The sequence below is a fragment of the Sus scrofa genome, chromosome 14 (assembly GCF_000003025.6).
Source record: "Sus scrofa isolate TJ Tabasco breed Duroc chromosome 14, Sscrofa11.1, whole genome shotgun sequence".
NCBI lineage: Eukaryota > Metazoa > Chordata > Mammalia > Artiodactyla > Suidae > Sus > Sus scrofa.
Window position 1 is genome coordinate 137,257,183 of NC_010456.5, and position 21,078 is coordinate 137,278,260.

The 21,078-nt window shown below is 54.7% G+C and overlaps 2 protein-coding genes across 17 annotated transcripts in view; one reads left to right on the forward strand and one right to left on the reverse strand.

Annotated features, from left to right (window-relative positions):
• PTPRE (protein tyrosine phosphatase, receptor type E) overlaps positions 1-7,063 on the forward strand; it is a 162,797-nt gene extending 155,734 nt beyond the window's left edge. For all 7 annotated transcript variants that reach the window (XM_021073749.1, XM_005671573.3, XM_021073748.1 and 4 more), the window contains 2 exons: positions 1,338-1,473; positions 4,144-7,063. In XM_021073749.1, the coding sequence (XP_020929408.1) occupies positions 1,338-1,473; positions 4,144-4,218 (211 nt within the window). In that variant the 3' untranslated portion in view covers positions 4,219-7,063. The remainder of the gene's footprint in view (positions 1-1,337; positions 1,474-4,143) is intronic.
• Positions 9,440-21,078, reverse strand: part of MKI67 (marker of proliferation Ki-67) — a 29,691-nt gene continuing 18,052 nt past the window's right edge. For 3 of the 10 annotated variants that reach the window (XM_021073740.1, XM_021073738.1, XM_021073739.1), the window contains exons 13-15: positions 13,417-20,156; positions 11,838-12,284; positions 9,440-11,032 (exon numbers count right to left, since the gene is read on the reverse strand). In XM_021073740.1, the coding sequence (XP_020929399.1) occupies positions 10,970-11,032; positions 11,838-12,284; positions 13,417-20,156 (7,250 nt within the window). In that variant the 3' untranslated portion in view covers positions 9,440-10,969. The remainder of the gene's footprint in view (positions 11,033-11,837; positions 12,285-13,416; positions 20,157-21,078) is intronic. The other 7 variants (XM_021073747.1, XM_021073742.1, XM_021073743.1 and 4 more) reach the window with 7 other exon arrangements.

Consider the following 21,078-nt stretch of genomic DNA (forward strand, 5'->3'; position numbering starts at 1 on the left):
CCCCAAACTTGAGTTGTCTTTGTTTTGAAAGACCGTCTGGGTCTGGCTGATGTGCCTGGCCAGCTCAGCATGGGGCTTTTCTAGAGCTTTCAAGGATGTCCAGGCCGGGCCCTCAGCCCCACTGCATCCTGAAGCCTCTTGATCTGGCTGCTCAGTCAGGCCCGAGGGCAGAGGGACACACCAGGGCACCCCCAGCAAGGACTTTGATAAACAGCATGAGGAGGGCAGCGGGTGAATCTCCGAATTCAGGGCCTCACCAGCCTTCTGCGCCAGGACCCCTTGCTGGCAGGCACCTGGACCACCTTGCAAAGCTCTTCCTGGCAGGAGTTTGGGGTGTTGAATCTTCGGGGTGCTGATTTGCTTCTAAAGCTGCACTTCTGTCCCTTTGTCCACTCATGAGGCTCCCATTTTTCATGACTGCCATTGGCCACCTCCCCTCCCCTGCCCCCCCCCTCTTGGCAACATCACTCCAGGGTTTGAGCCTCTTTCCTGGTCTGGGACCCGCCTGGCGCACTTCCGGCCTGGCCAGCAGGAGGAGTACACGCCTCGGTTTTCTGTCCCTGGCGCCTTTGTAAATGTCATCTAGAACAAACTGGAAAAAGAATTCCTTCTTGTTCCACCTGGGCAAACACAGACTGAGTTTAGCACGTGCTGAGCACCAGAGGTGCAAAGGTGAATGAGCCACCAGGGGGTCCCACCTGCAGAAAGGCAGATGCAGGAACAGGAGCCATGGATTCAGCCCATGTGCACCCCCGGAGGGCTTCCTGGAAGAAGCCAGCCAAGCCCGCCTCTGTAGGGTCCAGTTACCAACGAAGCAGGGAAATGGTTCCACCAGGGTAAAAACCTGTACCTGGGGCTGATCCCACACACGAGGTATCTGTCGTAAGTGAGCATGTGCTCTAGGAAGTTTATGTTTGCTGACTCTTGATCCAAAGCTAAGCTACATATAAGTGATCATTAAAAATCCAAGCTCCGGAGTTCCCATCATGGTTCAGCGGAAACAAATCTGACTAGCATCCAAGAGGATGCAGGTTCGATCCCTGGCCTCACGCAGTGGGTTAAGGATCCGGCGTTGCCGTGAGCTTTGGTGTAGGCTTAGTCCAGTGTTGCTGTGGCTGTGACTGTGGTGTAGGCTGGCAGCTGCAGCTCCGATTCGATCCCTAGCCTGGGAACCTCCATATGCCGCAGGTGCGGCCCTAAAAAACAACAAAAAAAAAAAGACACGCAAGCTCGGATCAGTGACAGTTGCGTCAGTACTGCCGTGCAGGGCACGGCGGAGGCGGGGTGTCCCCCGGGGCGGGCGAGCCCGGGTATCATTCCGAGTGTTCTCCCCGCAGTGCCGGAGCCGGGCGAACCGGGACTTTCATAGCGCTCAGCAACATTCTGGAACGGGTCAAAGCTGAGGGCCTTTTAGATGTATTCCAAGCTGTGAAGAGTTTACGACTTCAAAGGCCACACATGGTGCAAACCCTGGTAAGAAACCGCTTCCAGAGGAGTCGAGAATTTTCTTGGCCGAATTTGCTGTATGTTTCCTGGAAGGCGCTTAAGTATGTGGCAGGGGGGAGGAGGGGAGGTCAAGTTTCCCAGAAGAAGAACTAAAACTTGCGGCCAGGGCGCAGTTTAGCTGTAGAGACGCCCTTTCTTCCTGGCCTCTGGCTGGCAGGTCATGTGAGGGGGGACACAGCCACCACAAGCTGGATGACAAGATCCTTTAGACGAGGCACAGATGATGCCAACTGCTGTGTCAAAGTGAACCGTTCTACCAGGTCCCCGTGTCCATGTAAAAATGTACCGGGTTCAGAGTTCCCGCTGTGGCTCAGTGGGTTAATGAACCCAACGTCGTGTCTGTGAGGGTGCGGGTTCTGATTCCTGGCCTTGCTCAGTGGGTTAAGGATCTGGCGTTGCCCCAGGCTGTGGTGTAGGTCACAGACATGGCTGGGATCCTGTGTTGCTGTGGCTGCGGTGTTGACCAGCAGCTACAGCTCCGATTCGACCCCTAGCCTGGGAACCTCCATCTGCCTCGGGTGCGACCCTAAAAAGCAAAAGCAGAAACAAATGTACCCGCGTGAAAAGGCACGCTGATGTTTATAGTCCTGATCCGTCTAAACCTCCATCCGCAGTTCCTTTGGGCTCTTTTCCTTGGCGGGGGTGGGGGGTCTCCCTAGATCTCCAGACCCTGCCTGGGGGGCTTAGAGAATCGGGAGCTCAGTTGCCCCCACACATTCGCTTTCGTCCGGTGATGAAAACACACACTTTCTGGTTTCAGCAAAGATGCCTCCTCCCCAAATGTGGGGGTGGTCCTGCAATAGCAAGTTCAGTGTCAAAGGCTGTTCTACCCGGTCGTTTTCCCCAAGGCTCCTCCTTTAGGGCACCCCCCCCCCCCGCCGCCGCCCCCGCCCCGGCATCCTGACTCAGACACTTCCCTCCTCCTTCGAGAGCTGGGTGGTCAGTGGGAAACTCAGGAGCTGGAAGGGAGACGTAAGGTCCCCACACTTTGCCTGCAGTCTCAGAACAAGAGTTTTCTGCGCCGGCTTTTCTGTCCCTGGAAAGCCAGCTCTTTCCCAAGCTGGCTGGATGGAGGTTCCGGAAGGGTCAGACGGGCTAATATTTGGCCTCTTGCAGCCCCCAAACCTGTCGAGGGGAATTTAGAGAAGAGGCTGAACGCGAGGCGCTGGGAAGGAAGAAGGGAGGGCTGGGAGCCGGCCTGCCCCTGCTCCCCCGCTCCCAGGTCCACCGGGCAGCAAGTGACCGGGTCTGCGAGGACCCGGGCCCTTTTAGGTTCGCTGCCCTCTGTCAACCTCCAGCCTTCGGGGTCCATGCCCTGCCTGCTGACCGCTGTGCACATGGTTCTCTGAGACGCGCAGCAGGCTCCCTGAGAAAGCCCCCGGCTTGCCTCTTCCTCCGTCTCTTTCATTTCTTCCTCCGGGTGCCTGTCATTGGTGATGCCCTGCACCCCGGCTCCCAGCCCCCCGTGGGCCCACCACCCGTCTAGTGTCACCTCCTCAAGGGCTGCTGGGGAGCCAAGAGTCAGAAGATGTCCAAGTATTCTGATACGTCAAGAGCCTTATACAGATTCCAGGCATTATTATTCCTTTGTTGTTGTTGTTGTTTGTTTGTTTGCTCTTTAGGGCCACATGTGTGGCATATGGAAGTTCCCAGGGTAGGGGTCGAATCGGAACTACAGCTGCCGGCCTACACCACAGCCACACAGGATCCAAGCAGCGTCTGTGACCTACGCCACAGCTCACCTCGACACCAGATCTTTAACCCACTGATCCAGGTCAGGGATTGAATCCTTGTCTTCATGGATGCGAATCAGGTTCATTACCGCTGAGCCACACTGGGAACTCCCAAGGCATTATTCTTTTGAACTCTACTAAAACTTATATACATCAGTGCCTTTCTACAGGGCAAACTTAGGCTTAAAAATAACCGATGTTTCCATCTTGTTTAACTCATTGCTTGTCATTACATTACAAAATTTGATGTTAATTAAGTATGGTCCTTGTTTCTGTTAGAAAGTAATTTTTTTAGTTTAAATATGAAACTAAACATCTTTCATTCAGACTGTCCAGAATACACCAAGTCGAAGCTAAACATTCACATTTTCTATGTAGAAAACCAGCTTTATTTGGACATAGTCATGTGCCTAACAACTAAATTAAGTAATAGAAGCTGATGTGTGCGAGTTCCCGTTGTGGTGCAGTGGTTAACGAATCCGACTAGGAACCGTGAGGTTGTGGGTTCCATCCCTGGCCTTGCTCAGTGGGTTAGGGATCCGGCGTTGCCGTGAGCTGTGGTGTAGGTTGCAGACGCGGCTTGGATCCCGCGTGGCTGTGGCTGTGGCGTAGGCCGGTGGCTGTAGCTCCAATTGGACTCCTGGCCTGGGAACCTCCATAGGCCGCAGGAAGAGGCCCTAGAAGAGGCAAAAAGATGAAAAAAAAAAAAAAAGAGTGGGGTTCGCTGTCTCCTCCCCTTCTCATTAAAAAAAAAAAAAAAAAAAAAGCTGATGTGCTTTGGGTATATATAGTATTTTAATAACTGTCGGAATTTTTTATGGCTTCCCTTTAACGTGACTCCTAACGAAATTAACCAAATATATTTTAAAATTTTATTTACTGTGTTTTTGGTTTTCTTTTTCAGGAACAGTATGAATTCTGCTACAAAGTGGTACAGGATTTTATTGATATATTTTCTGATTATGCTAATTTCAAATGAAAAGTCCTGCCTTAAAATATTTTTTAATTTAATGGTCAGTATATTTTGTAAAAATCATGTTAATTTATTTCATAGTTGACATTAATATCCTTCTTAATTTCTTTGTATATATTTTGTTATACCTTAAAGGCCACCTGCTATAAAGTTATTCAATCTTGAAGACCCCTTTTGAAGACTGGAATAATGTATTAAGGTCAAATAATCCCCCATAAATATATATATTAGTGCTAATCTCATTAAGCATTTTAATTTTTCATTAGATTCCTATCATTTCATTTCACACATTCAGCACCTCTGAAGTGTTAAAAATCTTAATATGCCAAGTGTGCTTATTTATGCAAGATACTAACCACAACTTCATTAGAAAACAGTCAGAAACTCAGAAATCGGTGGGAAATTCACTTTCCTGACACTGATTTTACAGCCCTGAGCAGCAGCAGTTTTTCTAAGGCAAACTGGGAAGACGCGGTGTAAAAAGGGAATTTTGTAGTCTTGGTCTCAACTCGCATTTATCTTCACATTTTAAAGATCAAAGAAGACTTACAGCCTGAGTCCAGGTCTTACACACCCTGGCGTAGTCAGTGGCTCTATTCATGCTTAAAAAGGCATTTATTCAAGGCTGCGTCCTGCCCTCTGGGCTAGACAAGAAGAGCTGCAAAGGCCCGTGGTTCGGTTCACCCGTGGCCTTGGGTCCCGCCACAGCAGCTCTCAGAGCTTCACTCCCACGGCCCGGCTTGCTGCCCATCTGTCGGGGTGTTTGGCTCAGATGACACTCTGAGAGTCCCCTCTCGGTCCCCTCCCCTTCCGCCCCAGCTGCCGTGCTGGTCATGAGCTCTGCCTCGAGACACAGCCGAAAAAACCACTTCCCACTCTGCAAGGTCACAGAGAGCCCAGGCTCTGGCGTGCAGGGCGCAGGGCGCTCCCGCCTGGTAGAAACTGTCAAAGCCACCACAAGCCATTCTGCTTGAAACTTTCGGAGAAGCATTTTGGTCTTTAAAAAGCTCTTGTAAAAGTTGAGACTGTTTGTAAGAAAAGAAATCTTAAAATCTAGATTTATACAGTTTTTTTTAAGCCCCCTTCCTCAATATTTAATAAAAGAAAAAGTAAGAGAACTCCTTAACCTAAAGGCTAACTTATTTTTGAATGGTTACTACTGAGACCTCTGACACTGGATAATAAGGGTCCCACTGCCAGACAGGATGGGCCTATGGGGCAAAAAAAGGTGGGGGGATGTAGAAAGGTTTAATTTAATGACAGTCACCCATCTATGGCCATTTGGTGCCTGGGAGATGAGCACAATATTAAAAAGGACATCTGGTCTACCTTTCTGAACGCATTTAACATGTGCATTTTGGGGGTACTCTTTCTGCTTTTTAAAAGAGATGTGAATTTAAAGGCCTTACCTGGTGTTTCCACTGGTAACCGATTGCTCCTTCTTCCCATTGGCCCATTTATCCTGTGTCCATCTCTTGTCCACACACGTGTGACCCTGGATGGGTTATGTCCTAATAACAACAGCCCGCAGGTAATCAAGCTTCTGCAGCTCCCCTGAGCCCCGTCCAAGGGCCGGAGGAGGCAGCCAGCTGAACAAACAAAAGCACAACTCAGTGAGGGCTGTGGGCCACCAGCAGCTCAGGCCTGGCTACACACACAGCTGAAGGGGCCCCTCTCCCTTTGGGGACAATGAGTACGCATTTGGGGGTCCAAGAGGAAAACGAGGGAGCTTTGTAAGCTGTGCCAGGCGGTCCCCCTTGTTTTCATTGTTAAAATCCCAAGCTCACAGCCCTTCTTTGACTCAAGGGGAAACGAGAAGACTCAGCCCTGAAGCCTGGAAACAGCCTTGGATGGTGGTGAAGGTGACGGAGGGTTGATAGAGTCACGGGGCCTGGATTTGCATCCACACATGGGGTTTCAGTCAGAATCCCCCAGGCCCTTTCATGGTCGAACTGGGGTCTCTTGTCTTGGGATGAACGTCGACCTGCCCAAGGGAAGCCCTCGGCAAAGAGTCACCTCTGCGTGTTGTTCTGCCCCTGGGCCACGATCCCACCCCCGCCCCTCTCCCCGAGTCTGCTGCAGATCTGCCCTGTGGCTCTGAAAACGAGCAGAAGCCACTCTCCCTGTCCCTTGGAGGCAGGACCCCCACCTGCTGTTGGGGCAGCACCTGCCGCCACAGGGCGCCCAGGAAGCACAGCCTCCCGGCCTCTGCTGCGGGCTCCCCACCCACCCCCGCGCCCAGTTCAGACGGCCTCGGGGGGGCAGCCCGGGAATCCCGTTTGTCTTGCCTGGAAAGTCGACTCTTCTTCCCCTTCAGTCAAAGAAAGCGCTTTATACATAAGGCAGGGGTGCCGGCAGCGTCCTCTTGGCTCTGACGTCTGTCTCTGTTGCCTGCGGCTGCGGTCAAAGGCCAAACAGCGATTGGAAGACAAGCGTTCTGATCACCTTGCTTTCTCGGTCACTGTGTGACCCACTTAAGTCTTTCTCTCCATGTGCTCCGTGAATGAAGACTGCAAACCAGTGTTTTAAAAGGTATTTTTATGTGTTTTTAAAAACTTTTTAAAACGAGCCTGACACCTCTGTTTCAGCATCTGGAGACATGCCCATGTTATTAATTTTTTAAGATACTGATACTTCTGTTGTGTTTCACTAAGTTGTGTTTAATCGATGTGCAATCTTTATAATATATGTATGTACTCCAGTTTCAGCTATCATTTTTTTTCTTTTATTCCGTTTGTCATTTGATCTTGCTCTGATGATAACACCAGTGAATGTTGCTGAATTCTTTGTATATGCAAATCGCAAGATCCGAGACATTCTGATGCAAAGGTAAATCTTTACTTTGACTTCCGGCCTGCGTCTCTGTCTTTATTGAAATCCTCCAATCTTAGAGTTTCCTGTTGTGGCCCAGGGGTAATGAACCCGATTAGGATCTCTGAGGATGGGAGTTTGATCCCTGGCCTCACTCAGTGGGTTACGGATCCAGCATTGCGTGAGCCGTGGTGTAGGTCACAGACTCGGCTCGGAACCCAAACCCACCAGCGGCTCTGAGTCGCAGACACGGCTCTGCAGACCAGAACCCCCCACCCCCAACGGCCATGGACACCAGGGCCGGGTCCTCACAGCCTCGGAAGGAAGTCGCCTTGCTCCCCTTGACGTGGCCTTCCTGCCTGCAGGACTGGGACACACGAATATCCTGTCGTGTAGACCCCAGGTTAGTGGCACTTGGTTAGAGCAGCCTTAGCAAACTAGTACGAGTCCCGCCCTTTGACCCCTGCAACCCAGGGGCTGTGGGATGTTTCCAGAAGAAACCCTGAAGTGGATGTGGTGCAGGTGGTTCGTGGAGAGGTGGGGGGAGAAGGGGCCACAGGAGGGGCAGGACAGAGGCCACCCCGGCTCCAGCGGTGCCCACTGCCGCCAGCCCCCGGTGAGGGGGTCGTCTCCAGGGGTGCCAGCCCTACCACAGGTCCTACTCTTGGGACTTGCCTGCAGGTTCACTCCCAGGTTCTAAGTTGCACTGGGCTGGCCCACCACTCGGCAACACACATGGCTATTTGCTGACTCTGCGGCCCTGATCAACGCCCTGCCCCTGGTCCCCCCGGCCCCACCCGCTTATGTCTAGATGGACTGGGCAAAGCCAGGACTGGGTGGGGTCCCTGCCCCACATGAAGGCTGTTCCTGCAGGACTGAAGTGGGCCTGGCGGCCAGGAGGAAAAAGCAGCTCTGCGGCCACATCCGAGGGTGGAAACGGGGCCGGGAGGCTGATGAGCCAGCCCTGACCCCCCCGCTGAGGTCCCCATGCACAGCTGGCTTGGCTTTGGTTGTCTCCCCACCCTCCCTGTGATAAAAATACCCAGGGTTTGAGATCATGCCATGACGCCTGAGCCTGGGCACGAGTATTCTAGTCAGATACACCTGCCCTCCTGCGTGGACAAGGCTCAGTGAGTCCCCTCCAGGGGAAGAGGACACACGGAGTCTGGTCTCCACGGTGCTGCGCGGAAGCCCATCATGGCTCCAGGGCAGGACCCAGGGATGGGGTGAGCCCATGATGGGGCTTGAGGGAGCCTCACTGGAGCAGAGCCCAGAGTCGAAGGGAATGGAGAAGCAGGAGGCGGGGGAAGTGTTAGGCAGAGAAAACAGCAGTGTGTGTGCGTTACACGTGTGTGTGTGTGGGGGGGGGTGCCTTAACCAAGGGAGCCAAGAGTTGGCTGGTACAGACGTGAAGCCGGAATGTCAGGGAGACCGTGTGGCACAGCCACATCATGGAAGAGTTTGGAGGCAACAAGACAGCTTCCAGCTACTGAGAACTTCCTGTCAGAGGGATGTTGTTTACATGGGATCCGAGGCTCAGAGAAGTCACCAAACCACAGAGCAGGTGGGTATTTATTTCTTGCACCCCGTTCTCAAACACTCAATTACGCAGGCCAAATATTAATGGTCAATACGTGTCTGATGCTTCCCTCCCCAAAAATGCCAAATGAAGGATGCCTCCTTTGGAACATGTGTTTTTTTTCTTTTGGTTTTTAGGTTTTTATTTTTTCTGTTAAAGTTGATTCCCATTGTTCTGTCAGTTTCTGCTGTGTGGCAGGGTGACCTAGTCATTTGTATATATACATACACCTTCTCTGAGCATGTGCTTTCTCAAAACGCTTGTTTGAATGAGCTTTCTAATCCAGCCGCTACACCCCATAAAATGAAACCACCCTTCCTTATGCTCTTGAATTACTGTACTTACGAAGGTGCGAAAATATGCTGATATATCTTAGTGAGAGTTTTGGTTAGAATTGAACCCCAAAGGGGCTTTTTAATTAATCCATATCTTCCATTCCCCAGGCACACAGCTAAATTGAAACTTTCCTTTATGGGAGGTTCATACTTGTTACTCACTCTGAGGTGTTGGCAGAACAACTTAATCATAGAAAATTTCCACTATTTTACATTTTCTTGAGTTTCATCTACTGAAGTGACACGTTTATGACTCACACCTTCAAATGATGTGCCTTCTGTAATGACGGCTGCACTTCCTAAAATACTCCCCCTTGTGCTGGCCAGAATCCCACTCCTCTTTCCGGCCCCGCAGGACCGTCCCCTGCCCTCTGAGGGCCCCTCCCCGCTTCATCCTCAGCCTCCTCCCTGTCACTCAGGCTTTCAGGCAACACTGTCTAAAAGTGTCGTATGGCGGCCGAAAGAGCGAAGGCAAATACAGACTCAGAAAGACACGCCTGCATTCATGCATTCATTCAACAAACATTTATTATTTTGCGGACCTGGCTCCACACCAGACTCGGGGGATACAAGCGTGGACAGAGGGGGGCACGGCTGTGACAGATCACACTCCAGGGGACAGCGACCCTCTCCTGCCTCCACCCTCCCCTCAGCCCGGCAAGGCAGTGGCGCAGAGAGGGAGGACCCCACACAAGTGACCGGAGGGAGGGCAGGTTCACTTCGGATTCGGGGACCAGAGGAACAGGAGGACAAAGCGGGGGCAGGAATAGAGATGCCCAGGAGCAGGTGGACGGTTCTGAAGGGGAAGGGCTCCAGGCTTAAAACCAGAAGGAGGTATGAGCTCGCGGGCAAACAATTCCGAAATGGAGGGAAGGGCCCGCGCCCTGGGGCTCAGCGGTGGCCGTTCTCTGGGGGAGGGTTTGGGCTGGTGTTGCTCGCTGTCCCGGCTGAGGCGACGAGCCCTAGGCCAGGCCAGCAGGTGTGGTCAGGAAGGGCACCGGTGAGAGCACATCTGTCGACGGCTCAGAAAATGTGAATGACACGAACGCACAGAGCGGTGCCACAGTTTAGAATCAAGGGGTACCCCGGCCAACGGCCCTGAGACTTGGGGCAGGGGGCAGGGAGGGGGTTCAGATTAAAGCAGTCCTGGTTTAGACAAAGATACTTCAAGTGAAAAAGGCAAGCTTCCTAGTTAGTCCTCAAGTAAAGGAACCTCTTGGGAGCTCCCTGGTGGCCTAGCAGTCAGAGGATCTATGGGTGTCACTGCTGTGGCGTGGGTTCGATCCCTGGCCTGGGAGCTTCCACATGCCACAGGCACGGCCAAAAACATAAAAAAAAAAAAAAAAAAATTTTTAAAGTGACACCGTCACCCTGAAGAGTCACAAACCACCCTCCAGATCACATTTTATTCCCTCTCGTGATCCGGACACTGGGAAGAGGAGAGTCCTGAGCAGGCGGCCGTGCGAGGGCCTGACCGCGTCTCCCCGTGGTAAAGGCGCCTCCTGTAACTTCCTTTTCCTGTCCTCTGCTCATCCATTACTGCCTCCTGGGTGCCTGCCTGGTGTTGGGGCCGCACGAGGAGCCCCCTGTTCACGGTCGGATGGCGGATGTACCCGGAAGAGGTAGAGGCCGCAGGCAGACACAGAAGCACTTACGACACAGCGTGGCAGCACCAGAGCCCACGGCCACCGGGGACCGACCGAGGGAGTCACAAACCTCGGGGCTTCACTTTGCCAAGGTGAAGGCCACACCGTAGCAAAACCCCACCCTCCCCACCCCACCCCACCCCACCCCACCCCAGGTTTAAAGTTTTATCACTTTGTGAGACCCGGCAGTCCGCTTCGTCATCTGCACATGAGGTTTTCGAAAAACTCTTTAGAGCCAGAAAATGCTAAGCTTTGTTCCCTGAGGACCCCAGAGCCTTATTTACAGAATTCACTTTAAAATTTACAGCAAATATGGTACTAGAGTTTATCACTACACTGAATTGATTACTCCCCCACCCCCCCCTTAAACTTCAGCTGCATCATCTTCACCGCCCCGACGACTTCTGACTCCTGGTTCTTATTTTCCTGACGGACACGTTGTCATCTTCCTGTTTGGGAGCAAAATGTAACTTTTAAGTCATTTTAAAGAACAATGTTGGTAACCCCAGGCCCGGCGTGTGCAGAGTCGGGAGCTGCCTGCCAGGAAGGCACACGCCCCATAGCAAAGGGGACTCTGTGGGGATCCTTTGGGACAAGCGAATCAGGTCTTATCCAGATAATCAGACTGCGTTTAATCCTGGCCCCCCCCCGCCCCCGCATTTGCTCAATGGCCGTCGCCACACGTGATGCTGAACCTGCGGTGGCACCAGGGATGCCAACCACCCACTGACTTGGATAAAATGCCGTGTGGGGAAGGGAGGACGCGAGGCTGCCTCCTGAAAGGGGACTCCTAATTCCTGAACGGGAGCTCCTGCGGACACCCCAGGGGCTCTGCATCCCCGATTCCCAGAGGGATGCCTTTGAAACCCAAACAGCTCCCTTTGGGTCAGGTCTGCTCAGCCTCTAACCGGAGACGGAGCCCTCTAGCTGGAATCCTCGTACAGGACCCGCAGGAAGCAGCCAGAGTTCTAATGGGCTAAACCGCCGGTTCTCCCTGGAGGGTGACTTTCCTGAGTGAATTTACCATCGGAAGTGGGATTTTTATTTTAAGCGGGATTCCCAAGACACAGAAACCCGACTAAGCCGCGAAGGCAGAAATCCATTGGCTTAGAGTCGTGCTCATTAGAGGAGGCCAACCGGAAGCTGGCTGCGGGCTATTTGGTCGCATGAGCTGCATTTGCTTTTGCCACCCGGGGCCAACGTTGTATGGAAATATCCCCGCTCATCAAACAAGAGGAACAGGAAATCACTTGCCTTTTGAAGACTGTGGGCACCTCTCTTGGCACATGGAGTTACCCTCGGCTCGGAGTCACGCTCCGATGGGTTCCCTCTAGGGCGGACTGTTGTCTTTCTTGATCTCAAGCCCGTGGCAAGGCCCGAATGTTCCGTGGCTTCTTTCTCTTCCTGATCCTGCAGGCGGATTTCTGCCCGTTTCTCCCTCGCTTTCCGCTCGGCTGCATCAGGCGAAAGTGTCTTATTCTGCCCCCCGGATCTCGAGCGCACCTGACGCTCTTGAACTTTGCCCCCCGAGGTGGGATTTTCGGCTCCATCCTCCCGGCCTCGCAGCGCCCTCTCTCCGGAGGTCTTCACAGACTTCTTTTCATGCCTCGTTCTTCTCATCTTTTCTGCAGACGGAAGACACTCAGGTCTCTGCTCTTCTAAATCGGTTTTATTCGGGCGCCTAGGATGCAGGGACATTCCCTAAAAAAATCAAGACATCCCCAATGATGAGGAACGCAAATCTCAAAACTCCACATGCAGAAGAACATTCGAGGGTGAACTCAAAGGGGGCTTCATGGGAACATCTTACACTGATGGAGTTGCTAGGATGCCAGTAATTGCAGAGGAAGGGCTGTGCCTGTCGCTCTGATCCTATGGAACAGTTGGCATTTCCACCAATAAACCATGAGAAAGGGATTCAGGATAAACTCGAATCGTCATGTCTGAATGTCAGAGATGTCACTCTGATTACAATAAGCATGAAAATGCCCCCCCCCCCTTTCAGGCAGTAAACGAATCTCTAATCCTTTAAGGATTCCTAATTCCTAATCCTTTTAAAGGAGCCTTTAACCCTTTGCTAGAGCAGGACAGGAAAACCTCAATTTCTGCAACTGACAAGCTTCGCCACCTAAGAACCCAGCCAGTGATGGGGTCCCCAGGACACGCTCAGCCCGTGGACGTTGTTCTGTCTAAACACTGCCACACACACCCCTTTCCCCCAGCACCCCGGGTTCTGTGTCTAGAACCACAGCACCACTAGGGCACCCGCTTTTTCACGGCACAAAGCCCCACGTGTTTGAAGATGAACTTAACTCAGGCACCTCCCAAGAAGTTTCGGCAAAATGTACGATCATCAATTTGACCAGTTATTTCCCCCAATTAGCCTATTCTCTCTGCCAATCCCCAGTGGATGCTTTCTTTTCTTTTCTTTTCCTTTTTAATTGCTTTTTAGGGCCGCAACCGCAGCATATGGAGTTTCCCAGGCTTGGGGTGGAATCGGAGCTGCAGCTGCCGGCCTACACCACGGCCACAGCAATGCGGGATCCCAGCTGTGTCTGAAAACTGCACCGCAGCTCACAGCAATGCTGGATCCTTAACCCACTGAGCGAGGCCAGGGATCGAACCCACATCCTCATGGATACTAGTCGGGGTCTTAACCCACTGAGCCATAATGGGAACTCCCCCAGTGGATGCTTCCTGGTGGTCTGCAGTTACCGTGTTGAACGCAGACCCCCGGGAAAGGGCAGCCACATGTCCACTTGGGTTACACACAGGTTATACCAAACATTATGCCCAAGGGAGAGCCTCCGCCCGAGCCCCGGTCCCTCCTCACCCCGCCCGTCACCTTGTCTGGAGCGCCTGCGGCATCTCCTGGTCCAGCAGCGTCCGTTTTCAAGTCACCCTCGGGCAGCTTTCCCACGGGCTCAGTCCTCTGGACCGCCACTCTCAGGCTTTTCTGCTTCATGCCCAGGGGGTCGGGCAGGTCCCCTCTCTCCCTGGGGGCCGCCCTCTGCCTCTTCTGCAGTGGCTTCTCGTCCCCGGGCTCCTGCACGGCCGTCTCGGGGCGCAGCCTCTTCCTCCCTGAGGCCCGGCCGGCCTCTCCCTGCTCCCTCTGGGGGGATGCGTGGCTTTCACTCGGTGATGTGCCCCCAGGGTCTTCCGTGGATCTGACTTTAGAGGCCCTGAGGTCACTTCGGGATGTTTCTGCAGGCCGTCTTCTGCCTGCTGTTGGCCTCAGGGCTGTCTTAACGTGGGCAGCATCATTTCCCAGTCCCTTGGCCTGCTCTGGCCTTGGGAAGGGCTCCTTTACACTGCCCAGGCCTCCTGGCGGCTGGGCCTTTTCCTTATGTGATCTCAGCCGACTCTTGGTACCGACAACCTCATCTGCTGAGTCCAGGTTCGGCCCCGAAGTTTCCTTAAACACTGCGATGTCTTTCTCATCAGCTGCCGGTTCTGACCCTGTGGGTCTGGTTTCCCTCGCTGCCCGGGTGGGCTTCCTGGGCGCTGACGGCCCTTCTGCGTCCACTTCCCCTGGTGGTGACCGGAGCCGTCTCTGTCTGGTGGGCCTGCTGGCCGGTCCCGCGGGTGGAGGTGGGCAGGGCGCTGCAGCGATTTTAACCTCACCCGCCTCTTCCGTGGCCTGGTCTGGCTTTGGGAGACTGGGCTCGTCTTCCACGGGCTGGGTCTTTTCTTTAGATGTTCTCAGCCGACTCTTGACGCCACTTACACTTTCAGCAGGGTTGAGTTCCTTCCCGGAGGTTCTTTTAGACACTGCGATGTCTTTCTCATCAGCTGCCAGTTCTGACCCTGTGGTTCTGGTTTCCCTCGCTGCCCGGGTGGGCCTCCTGGGCGCTGATGGCCCTTCTGAATCCACGTCCCGTGGTGGTGACCTGAGCCGTTTCTGTCTGGTGAGCCTGCTGGCCGGTCCCGCAGGTGGAGGTGGGCAGGGCGCTGCAGTGATTTTAACATCACTCACCTCTTCCTTGGCCTGGTCTGGCCTTGGGAAGGGCTCCTTTACACTGCCCGGGCCTCCCGGCGGCTGGGCCTTTCCCTTACGTGATCTCAGCCGACTCCTGGTGCCAACAACCTCATCCGCTGAGTCCAGGTTCGGCCCCAAAGTTTCCTTAAACACTGCGATGTCTTTCTCATCAGCTGCTGGTTCTGACCCTGTGGGTCTGGTTTCCCTCGCTGCCCGGGTGGGCTTCCTGGGTGCTGACGGCCCTTCTGCGTTCACTTCCCCTGGTGGTGACCTGAGCCGTCTCTGTCTGGTGGGCCTGCTGGCTGGTCCCGTGGGTAGAGGTGGGCAGGGCGCTGCAGCGATTTTAACCTCACCCGCCTCTTCCGTGGCCTGGTCCGGCTTTGGGAAGGGTTCTCTGAGACTGGGCTCATCTTCCACGGGCTGGGTCTTTTCTTTAGATGTTCTCAGCCGACTCTTGACGCCACTTACACTTTCGGCAGGGTTGAATTCCTTCCCGGAGGTTCTTTTAGACACTGCGATGTCTTTCTCATCAGCTGCCGGTTCTGACCCTGTGGGTCTGGTTTCCCTCGCTGCCCGGGTGGGCCTCCTGGGCGCTGACGGCCCTTCTGCGTCCACTTCCCCTGGTGGTGACCGGAGCCGTCTCTGTCTGGTGGGCCTGCTGGCCGGTCCAGCGGGTGGAGGTGGGCAGGGCACTGCAGTGATTTTAACATCACCCACCTCTTCCTTGGCCTGGTCTGGCCTTGGGAAGGGCTCCTTTACACTTCCCGGGGCTCCCGGTGGCTGGGCCTTTTCCTTACGTGATCTCAGCCGACTCTTGGTACCAACAACCTCATCCGCTGAGTCCAGGTTCGGCCCCGAAGTTTCCTTAAACACTGCGATGTCTTTCTCATCAGCTGCTGGTTCTGACCCTGTGGGTCTGGTTTCCCTCGCTGCCCGAGTGGGCTTCCTGGGCGCTGACGGCCCTTCAGCGTCCACTTCCCCTGGTGGTGACCGGAGCCGTCTCTGTCTGGTTGTCCGCCTGGTAACTGGTTCTGCTGGTGGAGATGTACAGGGCATTTTGGTGGGTATGTCATCAGCCACGGGGTCCTTGGCACGATGTGGGGTTTGGAAGAGCTCCTGGAAGCCAGCCAGGTCTTCCAGGGGTGGGACTTTCTCCCTGAGTGTTCTCCTTGGTCTCTTCTGTTCTCCGGCTACATTTTCTGCTGAGTCCAGTTTCTGCTTTAGCCTTTTCTTAAATGCTTTGTCTTCCTCCTCAGCTGCTGGTCCTCTGTCTGAGTGCCCGGCTTCCTCTGGTGTCTGTCTGGGCTTCCTGGGTGCTGAGAGCTCAGCATCTGTGCCCACCTTCTGGGGAGGGGTTCTGAGCCCTCTCTTTCCACTTGCTGGTGTGTTGACTGGTTCTGTTGTGGGGGTTTTGTCACCGGTCACTGGGTCCTTGGCGTGATGTGGGGTCTGGAAGAGCTCTTGGAAGCCAGCCAGGTCTTCCAGAGACTGTGCCCTTTCCCTGGGCGTCCTTGGCCACCTCTTGCTTCCACCTGCATTTTCTGCAGCATCCAGTTTCTGCTCTGGAGTTTCCTGAAATAATCTGATGCTCTCACCACCACCTCCTGGCTCGCTGTGCGTGTGTGGGGTCTCCCCCAGGGCTCGTGTGGGTTTCCCGGGAGCCGAGCCCCCAGCCCCTACGACCACCTTCCCCAGAGGCGTCCTGAGCTGTCTCTTCCTATTGGTTGGTGTGACAGTGGCCTCTGGTTGTGGAGAAATGTGGGAAACTTGGGGTGTTTTGACAATGGCCATGGGTTCCTTGGTGTGAAGTGGGGTCTGGAAGAGCTCTTGGAAGCCAGCCAGGTCTTCCAGAGACTGTGTCTTTTCCCTGGGCGTCCTTGGCCGCCTCTGTACTCCTGTTCTACGTTCAGCAGCGTCCAGTTTCTGTTCCGGAGCTTCCCGAGATGCTGCAGCGCCTCTGTCCCCACTCTCTGGTTCTCTCTCTAAGAGCTTTGCCCCTCCTGGTGTTTGTCGGGGTGTCCTGGGCACTGAGAGCTCTGCATCTGTGTCCCCCTTCTGGGAAGGGGTCTTGAGCCGTCCCTTCCTACTTGGTGTGTTCACTGGTTCTGGTTGTGGAGACTGACAGTGTGTTTTGGGGGTTTTGTTGTCAGTCCCGGGGTCCTTGGCGTGCTGTGGGGTCTGGAAGAGCTCTCTGAGGCCAGCCAGGTCTTCCAGGGGTCGGGTCTTCTCCTTGGGCGTCCTTGGCCGCCTCTTAATTCCTGTTATGTGTTCTACGAAGTCCAGACTCTGTTCTGGAGCTTCCTGTGACCCTGCAGTGCCTCTGTCCCCACCCTTTGAGCTCACAGTGTCTCCTGGTGTTTGCCGAAGCTGCCTGAGGCCTGAGACACCCTCCGGCACCTCCACCTTCTGGGGAGGGGTTCTGAGCCCTCTCTTTCCACTTGCTGGTGTGTTGACTGGTTCAGTTTTGGGGGTTTTGTCACTGGTCACTGGGTCCTTGGCGTGATGTGGGGTCTGGAAGAGCTCTTGGAAGCCAGCCAGGTCTTCCAGAGACTGTGCCCTTTCCCTGGGCGTCCTTGGCCGCCTCTTGCTTCCACCTGCATTTTCTGCAGCATCCAGTTTCTGCTCTGGAGTTTCCTGAAATAACCTGATGCTCTCACCACCACCTCCTGGCTCGCTGTGCGTGTGTGGGGTCTCCCCCAGGGCTCGTGTGGTTTTCCCGGGAGCCGAGCCCCCAGCCTCTACGACCACCTTCCCCAGAGGCGTCCTGAGCTGTCTCTTCCTATTGGTTGGTGTGACAGTGGCCTCTGGTTGTAGAGAAATGTGGGAAACTTGGGGTGTTTTGACAATGGCCATGGGTTCCTTGGTGTGAAGTGGAGTCTGGAAGAGCTCTTGGAAGCCAGCCAGGTCTTCTAGAGACTGTGCCTTTCCCCTGGGCGTCCTTGGCCACCTCTGAACTGTTCCACGTTCAGCAGCGTCCAGTTTCTGTTCCGGAGCTTCCTGAGATGCTGCAGCGCCTCCGTCCCCACCTGGTCGTCTGTCCGAGAGCCCTGTTCCTCCTGGTGTCTGTCGAGGCTTCCTCAGCGCTGAGAGACCGCCCCGCGTGTCTGCCTTCTGAGAAGGTGTCTTGGATGTTTGGGTCTTGCTGGTGGATGTAACAGGTGCTGCTGCTTGTGAAGCATGGCAGGGCATTTCTGGGGTCCCGTCCTCAGCCACGGGGTCCTTGGCACGACGTGGGGTTTGGAAGAGCTCCTGAAAGCCAGCCAGGTCTTCCAGGGGTGGGACTTTCTCCCTGAGTGTTCTCCTTGGTCTCTTCTGTTCTCCGGCTACATTTTCTGCTGAGTCCAGTTTCTGCTTTAGCCTTTCCTTAAATGCTTTGTCTTCCTCCTCAGCTGCTGGTCCTCTGTCTGAGTGCCCGGCTTCCTCTGGTGTCTGTCTGGGCTTCCTGGGTGCTGAGAGCTCAGCATCTGTGCCCACCTTCTGGGGAGGGGTTCTGAGCCCTCTCTTCCCACTTGCTGGTGTGTTGACTGGTTCTGTTGTGGGGGTTTTGTCACTGGTCACTGGGTCCTTGGCGTGATGTGGGGTCTGGAAGAGCTCTTGGAAGCCAGCCAGGTCTTCCAGAGACTGTGCCCTTTCCCTGGGCGTCCTTGGCCGCCTCCTGCTTCCACCTGCATTTTCTGCAGCGTCCAGTTTCTGCTCTGGAGTTTCCTGAAATAACCTGATGCTCTCACCACCACCTCCTGGCTCGCTGTGCGTGTGTGGGGTCTCCCCCAGGGCTCGTGTGGTTTTCCCGGGAGCCGAGCCCCCAGCCCCTACGACCACCTTCCCCAGAGGCGTCCTGAGCTGTCTCTTCCTATTGGTTGGTGTGGCAGTGGCCTCTGGTTGTGGAGAAATGTGGGAAACTTGGGGTGTTTTGACAATGGCCATGGGTTCCTTGGTGTGAAGTGGAGTCTGGAAGAGCTCTTGGAAGCCAGCCAGGTCTTCCAGAGACTGTGCCTTTTCCCTGGGCGTCCTTGGCCGCCTCTGAACTCCTGTTCCACGTTCAGCAGCGTCCAGTTTCTGTTCCGGAGCTTCCCGAGATGCTGCAGCGCCTCTGTCCCCACTCTCTGGTTCTCTCTCTAAGAGCTTTGCTCCTCCTGGTGTTTGTCGGGGTGTCCTGGGCACTGAGAGCTCCGCGTCTGTGTCCCCTTTCTGGGAAGGGGTCTTGAGCCGTCCCTTCCTACTTGGTGTGTTCACTGGTTCTGGTTGTGGAGACTGACAGTGTGTTTTGGGGGTTTTGTTGTCAGTCCCGGGGTCCTTGGCGTGCTGTGGGGTCTGGAAGAGCTCTCTGAGGCCAGCCAGGTCTTCCAGGGGTCGGGTCTTCTCCTTGGGCGTCCTTGGCCGCCTCTTGCTTCCAGTCACACGTTCTGCAGAGTCCAGACTCTGTTCTGGAGCTTCCTGCGACCCTGCAGTGCCTCTGTCCCCACCCTCTGGGTTCCTGTAGGAGAGCCCCGCTCCTCCTGGCGTTTGCCGGGGCTGCCTGAGGGCTGAGAGACAGTCCCCCGTGTCTGCTCTCTGGGGAGGTGTCTTGAGTGGCCCGGTTATGCTGTCTAAGCTGAAGACGGGTGCTGCTCGTGGAGGCTGGCAGCGCATTCCCGGGGTTTTGGCTTCAGCCGTGGGGTCCTTGGCATGCTGTGGGGTCTGGAAGAGCTCTCTGAGGCCAGCCAGGTCTTCCAGGGGTCGGGTCTTCTCCTCGGGCATCCTTGGCCGCCTCTTGCTTCCAGTTCCTCCTTCTGCAGGGATCCGTTTCTGCTCTGGAGTTTCCCTAAACAGCTTGATGCTTTTACCATCCCCAGGGGCTCTGCGCACAGGCGTGGTGGCCCCCGGTGTCTCTGTGGGCTTCCCGGGGACCGAGGGACCCTCGGGGTCCCCTTTCCGGGAGGGGGTCTTCAGCTGTGCGCTCCTCCTGGAGGTGGTCCCAGCTCTTTCCGCTCCAGGCGGTTTGCAGCGCGTGCCTGCGGCTCTGTTCTCGGCATCCGCTGCTTCCTTGGCCCGGGCTGGCGTCTGCCAGAGTCCTGGCCGGTCCACCTGCGCCGCCCCCGGGGGCTCTGGCTCGGGCAGGGCCTCCACGGGGATCAGGTCCACACTTGGTTCACACTTGACCTCGGAAGCGGCTCCGGATCTCCTCCCAGCTGGCGTCTTGGCAGAACTTTCTTTGGATTCGACGTTCTCCTTCCCCGATTCAAAAGGCCTTTCACTGTCCCTCCTCTCTCCCTCCAGCTCGGGCTTGGCCAGCGGCGTGTTCCCCAGGCGTCTTCCCAGGGCGTCCTGGACAGTGTGGGGTCTTGAGCCTGCGGCCTGTCTCTCAGGACCCGGCGTCTGTGGACCCCTGAGCTCCGAGGACCTTCTAGGCCTGTTTGCACTGGATGCTGCCTTTGGCAGCTCTGCCTCGGACCCCGGAGATTTCATCTCGGCACCTTTTGTTTTAGAGACACTCCTAGGAGTTTTGGCAATACTTTCATTCATTCTAATAGGCGGGCGTCTCAGGACTGGGCTTTCGGAGCTTCTATCTGCCGGCTCTTTTGGCGAATCCTCCGGCCCGAGGGACACGTCCCCTCCTACAAGAAATTAAAACACACAGGCTGCAAATACTCTGCTCACTGTGCTGTGTCAGTTTGGTATTTTGTCCTCAGGAGGTATTAAGAGCCAGTGATTCAGCCTCCCAGCCCCTAGGGATATGCGGCTGCTTATTGGCCATAAATCTGCTGGCGTGGGAACCACACACGCTTATACTGTTATTGGCTGTGCAGTGGGGTCATGCTTTGGTGCTAAGGATCTATGGGGAGGAGATAAAGAAAGATCCTTAAGAAGGCACCCCGTGAAGGCTCCCGCCCAGGTCTCAGTGAGATGAACACAGACTTTTTTGTTGTTGTTAAACATGAGAAACAAACAGCTATTTCATCTGCTGGGCTGTCAAGGCAATAACACAGACCGTGTCTATACACGTAGGGTCCATGTGACACACAAAAAAGGTCTATTTTCTAGGGACAGGAAGCATCTTGAGTGTGGCACGCTGTTCGTCTACGACAGGAACCTGGGGCCCAGCATCAGTGAGAGAGAAGCCCCCCCATCTCACGCTCATCCTGCGGCAGGTGGCAGGTGCCCACCCAGAGACAGGAGAATCTGCCCGGGGCTCACCTGCTGCTCTTTTCGTGGGGAACCAACAGCACTCTTGTGTTTGACTAATTTACGTGCCGTTGTGAGGAGAGGCCCTTATGCTTTCCTGCTTATCAGCCTCTGTACTTGGACTAAATGAAGAAGGCCGAGTGTATGCAGGTGGTTTACGGTTATTAAACAAGGATGCTCTTTTAAGCAAGTCTGGGAAAGGCAGGGTTAGTTCGTCTGCTGCTAAGAAGTTCTCTAAAAAAAACAGGACAGAGAAGCTGGACCTGGTACTTGATCAGGAGTGTGTGTCGTAGAGAAGGAACACAACAGCTGCTGTGAAACGAAAAAATACCATCGGAGGCTCCGCTTTAGCGG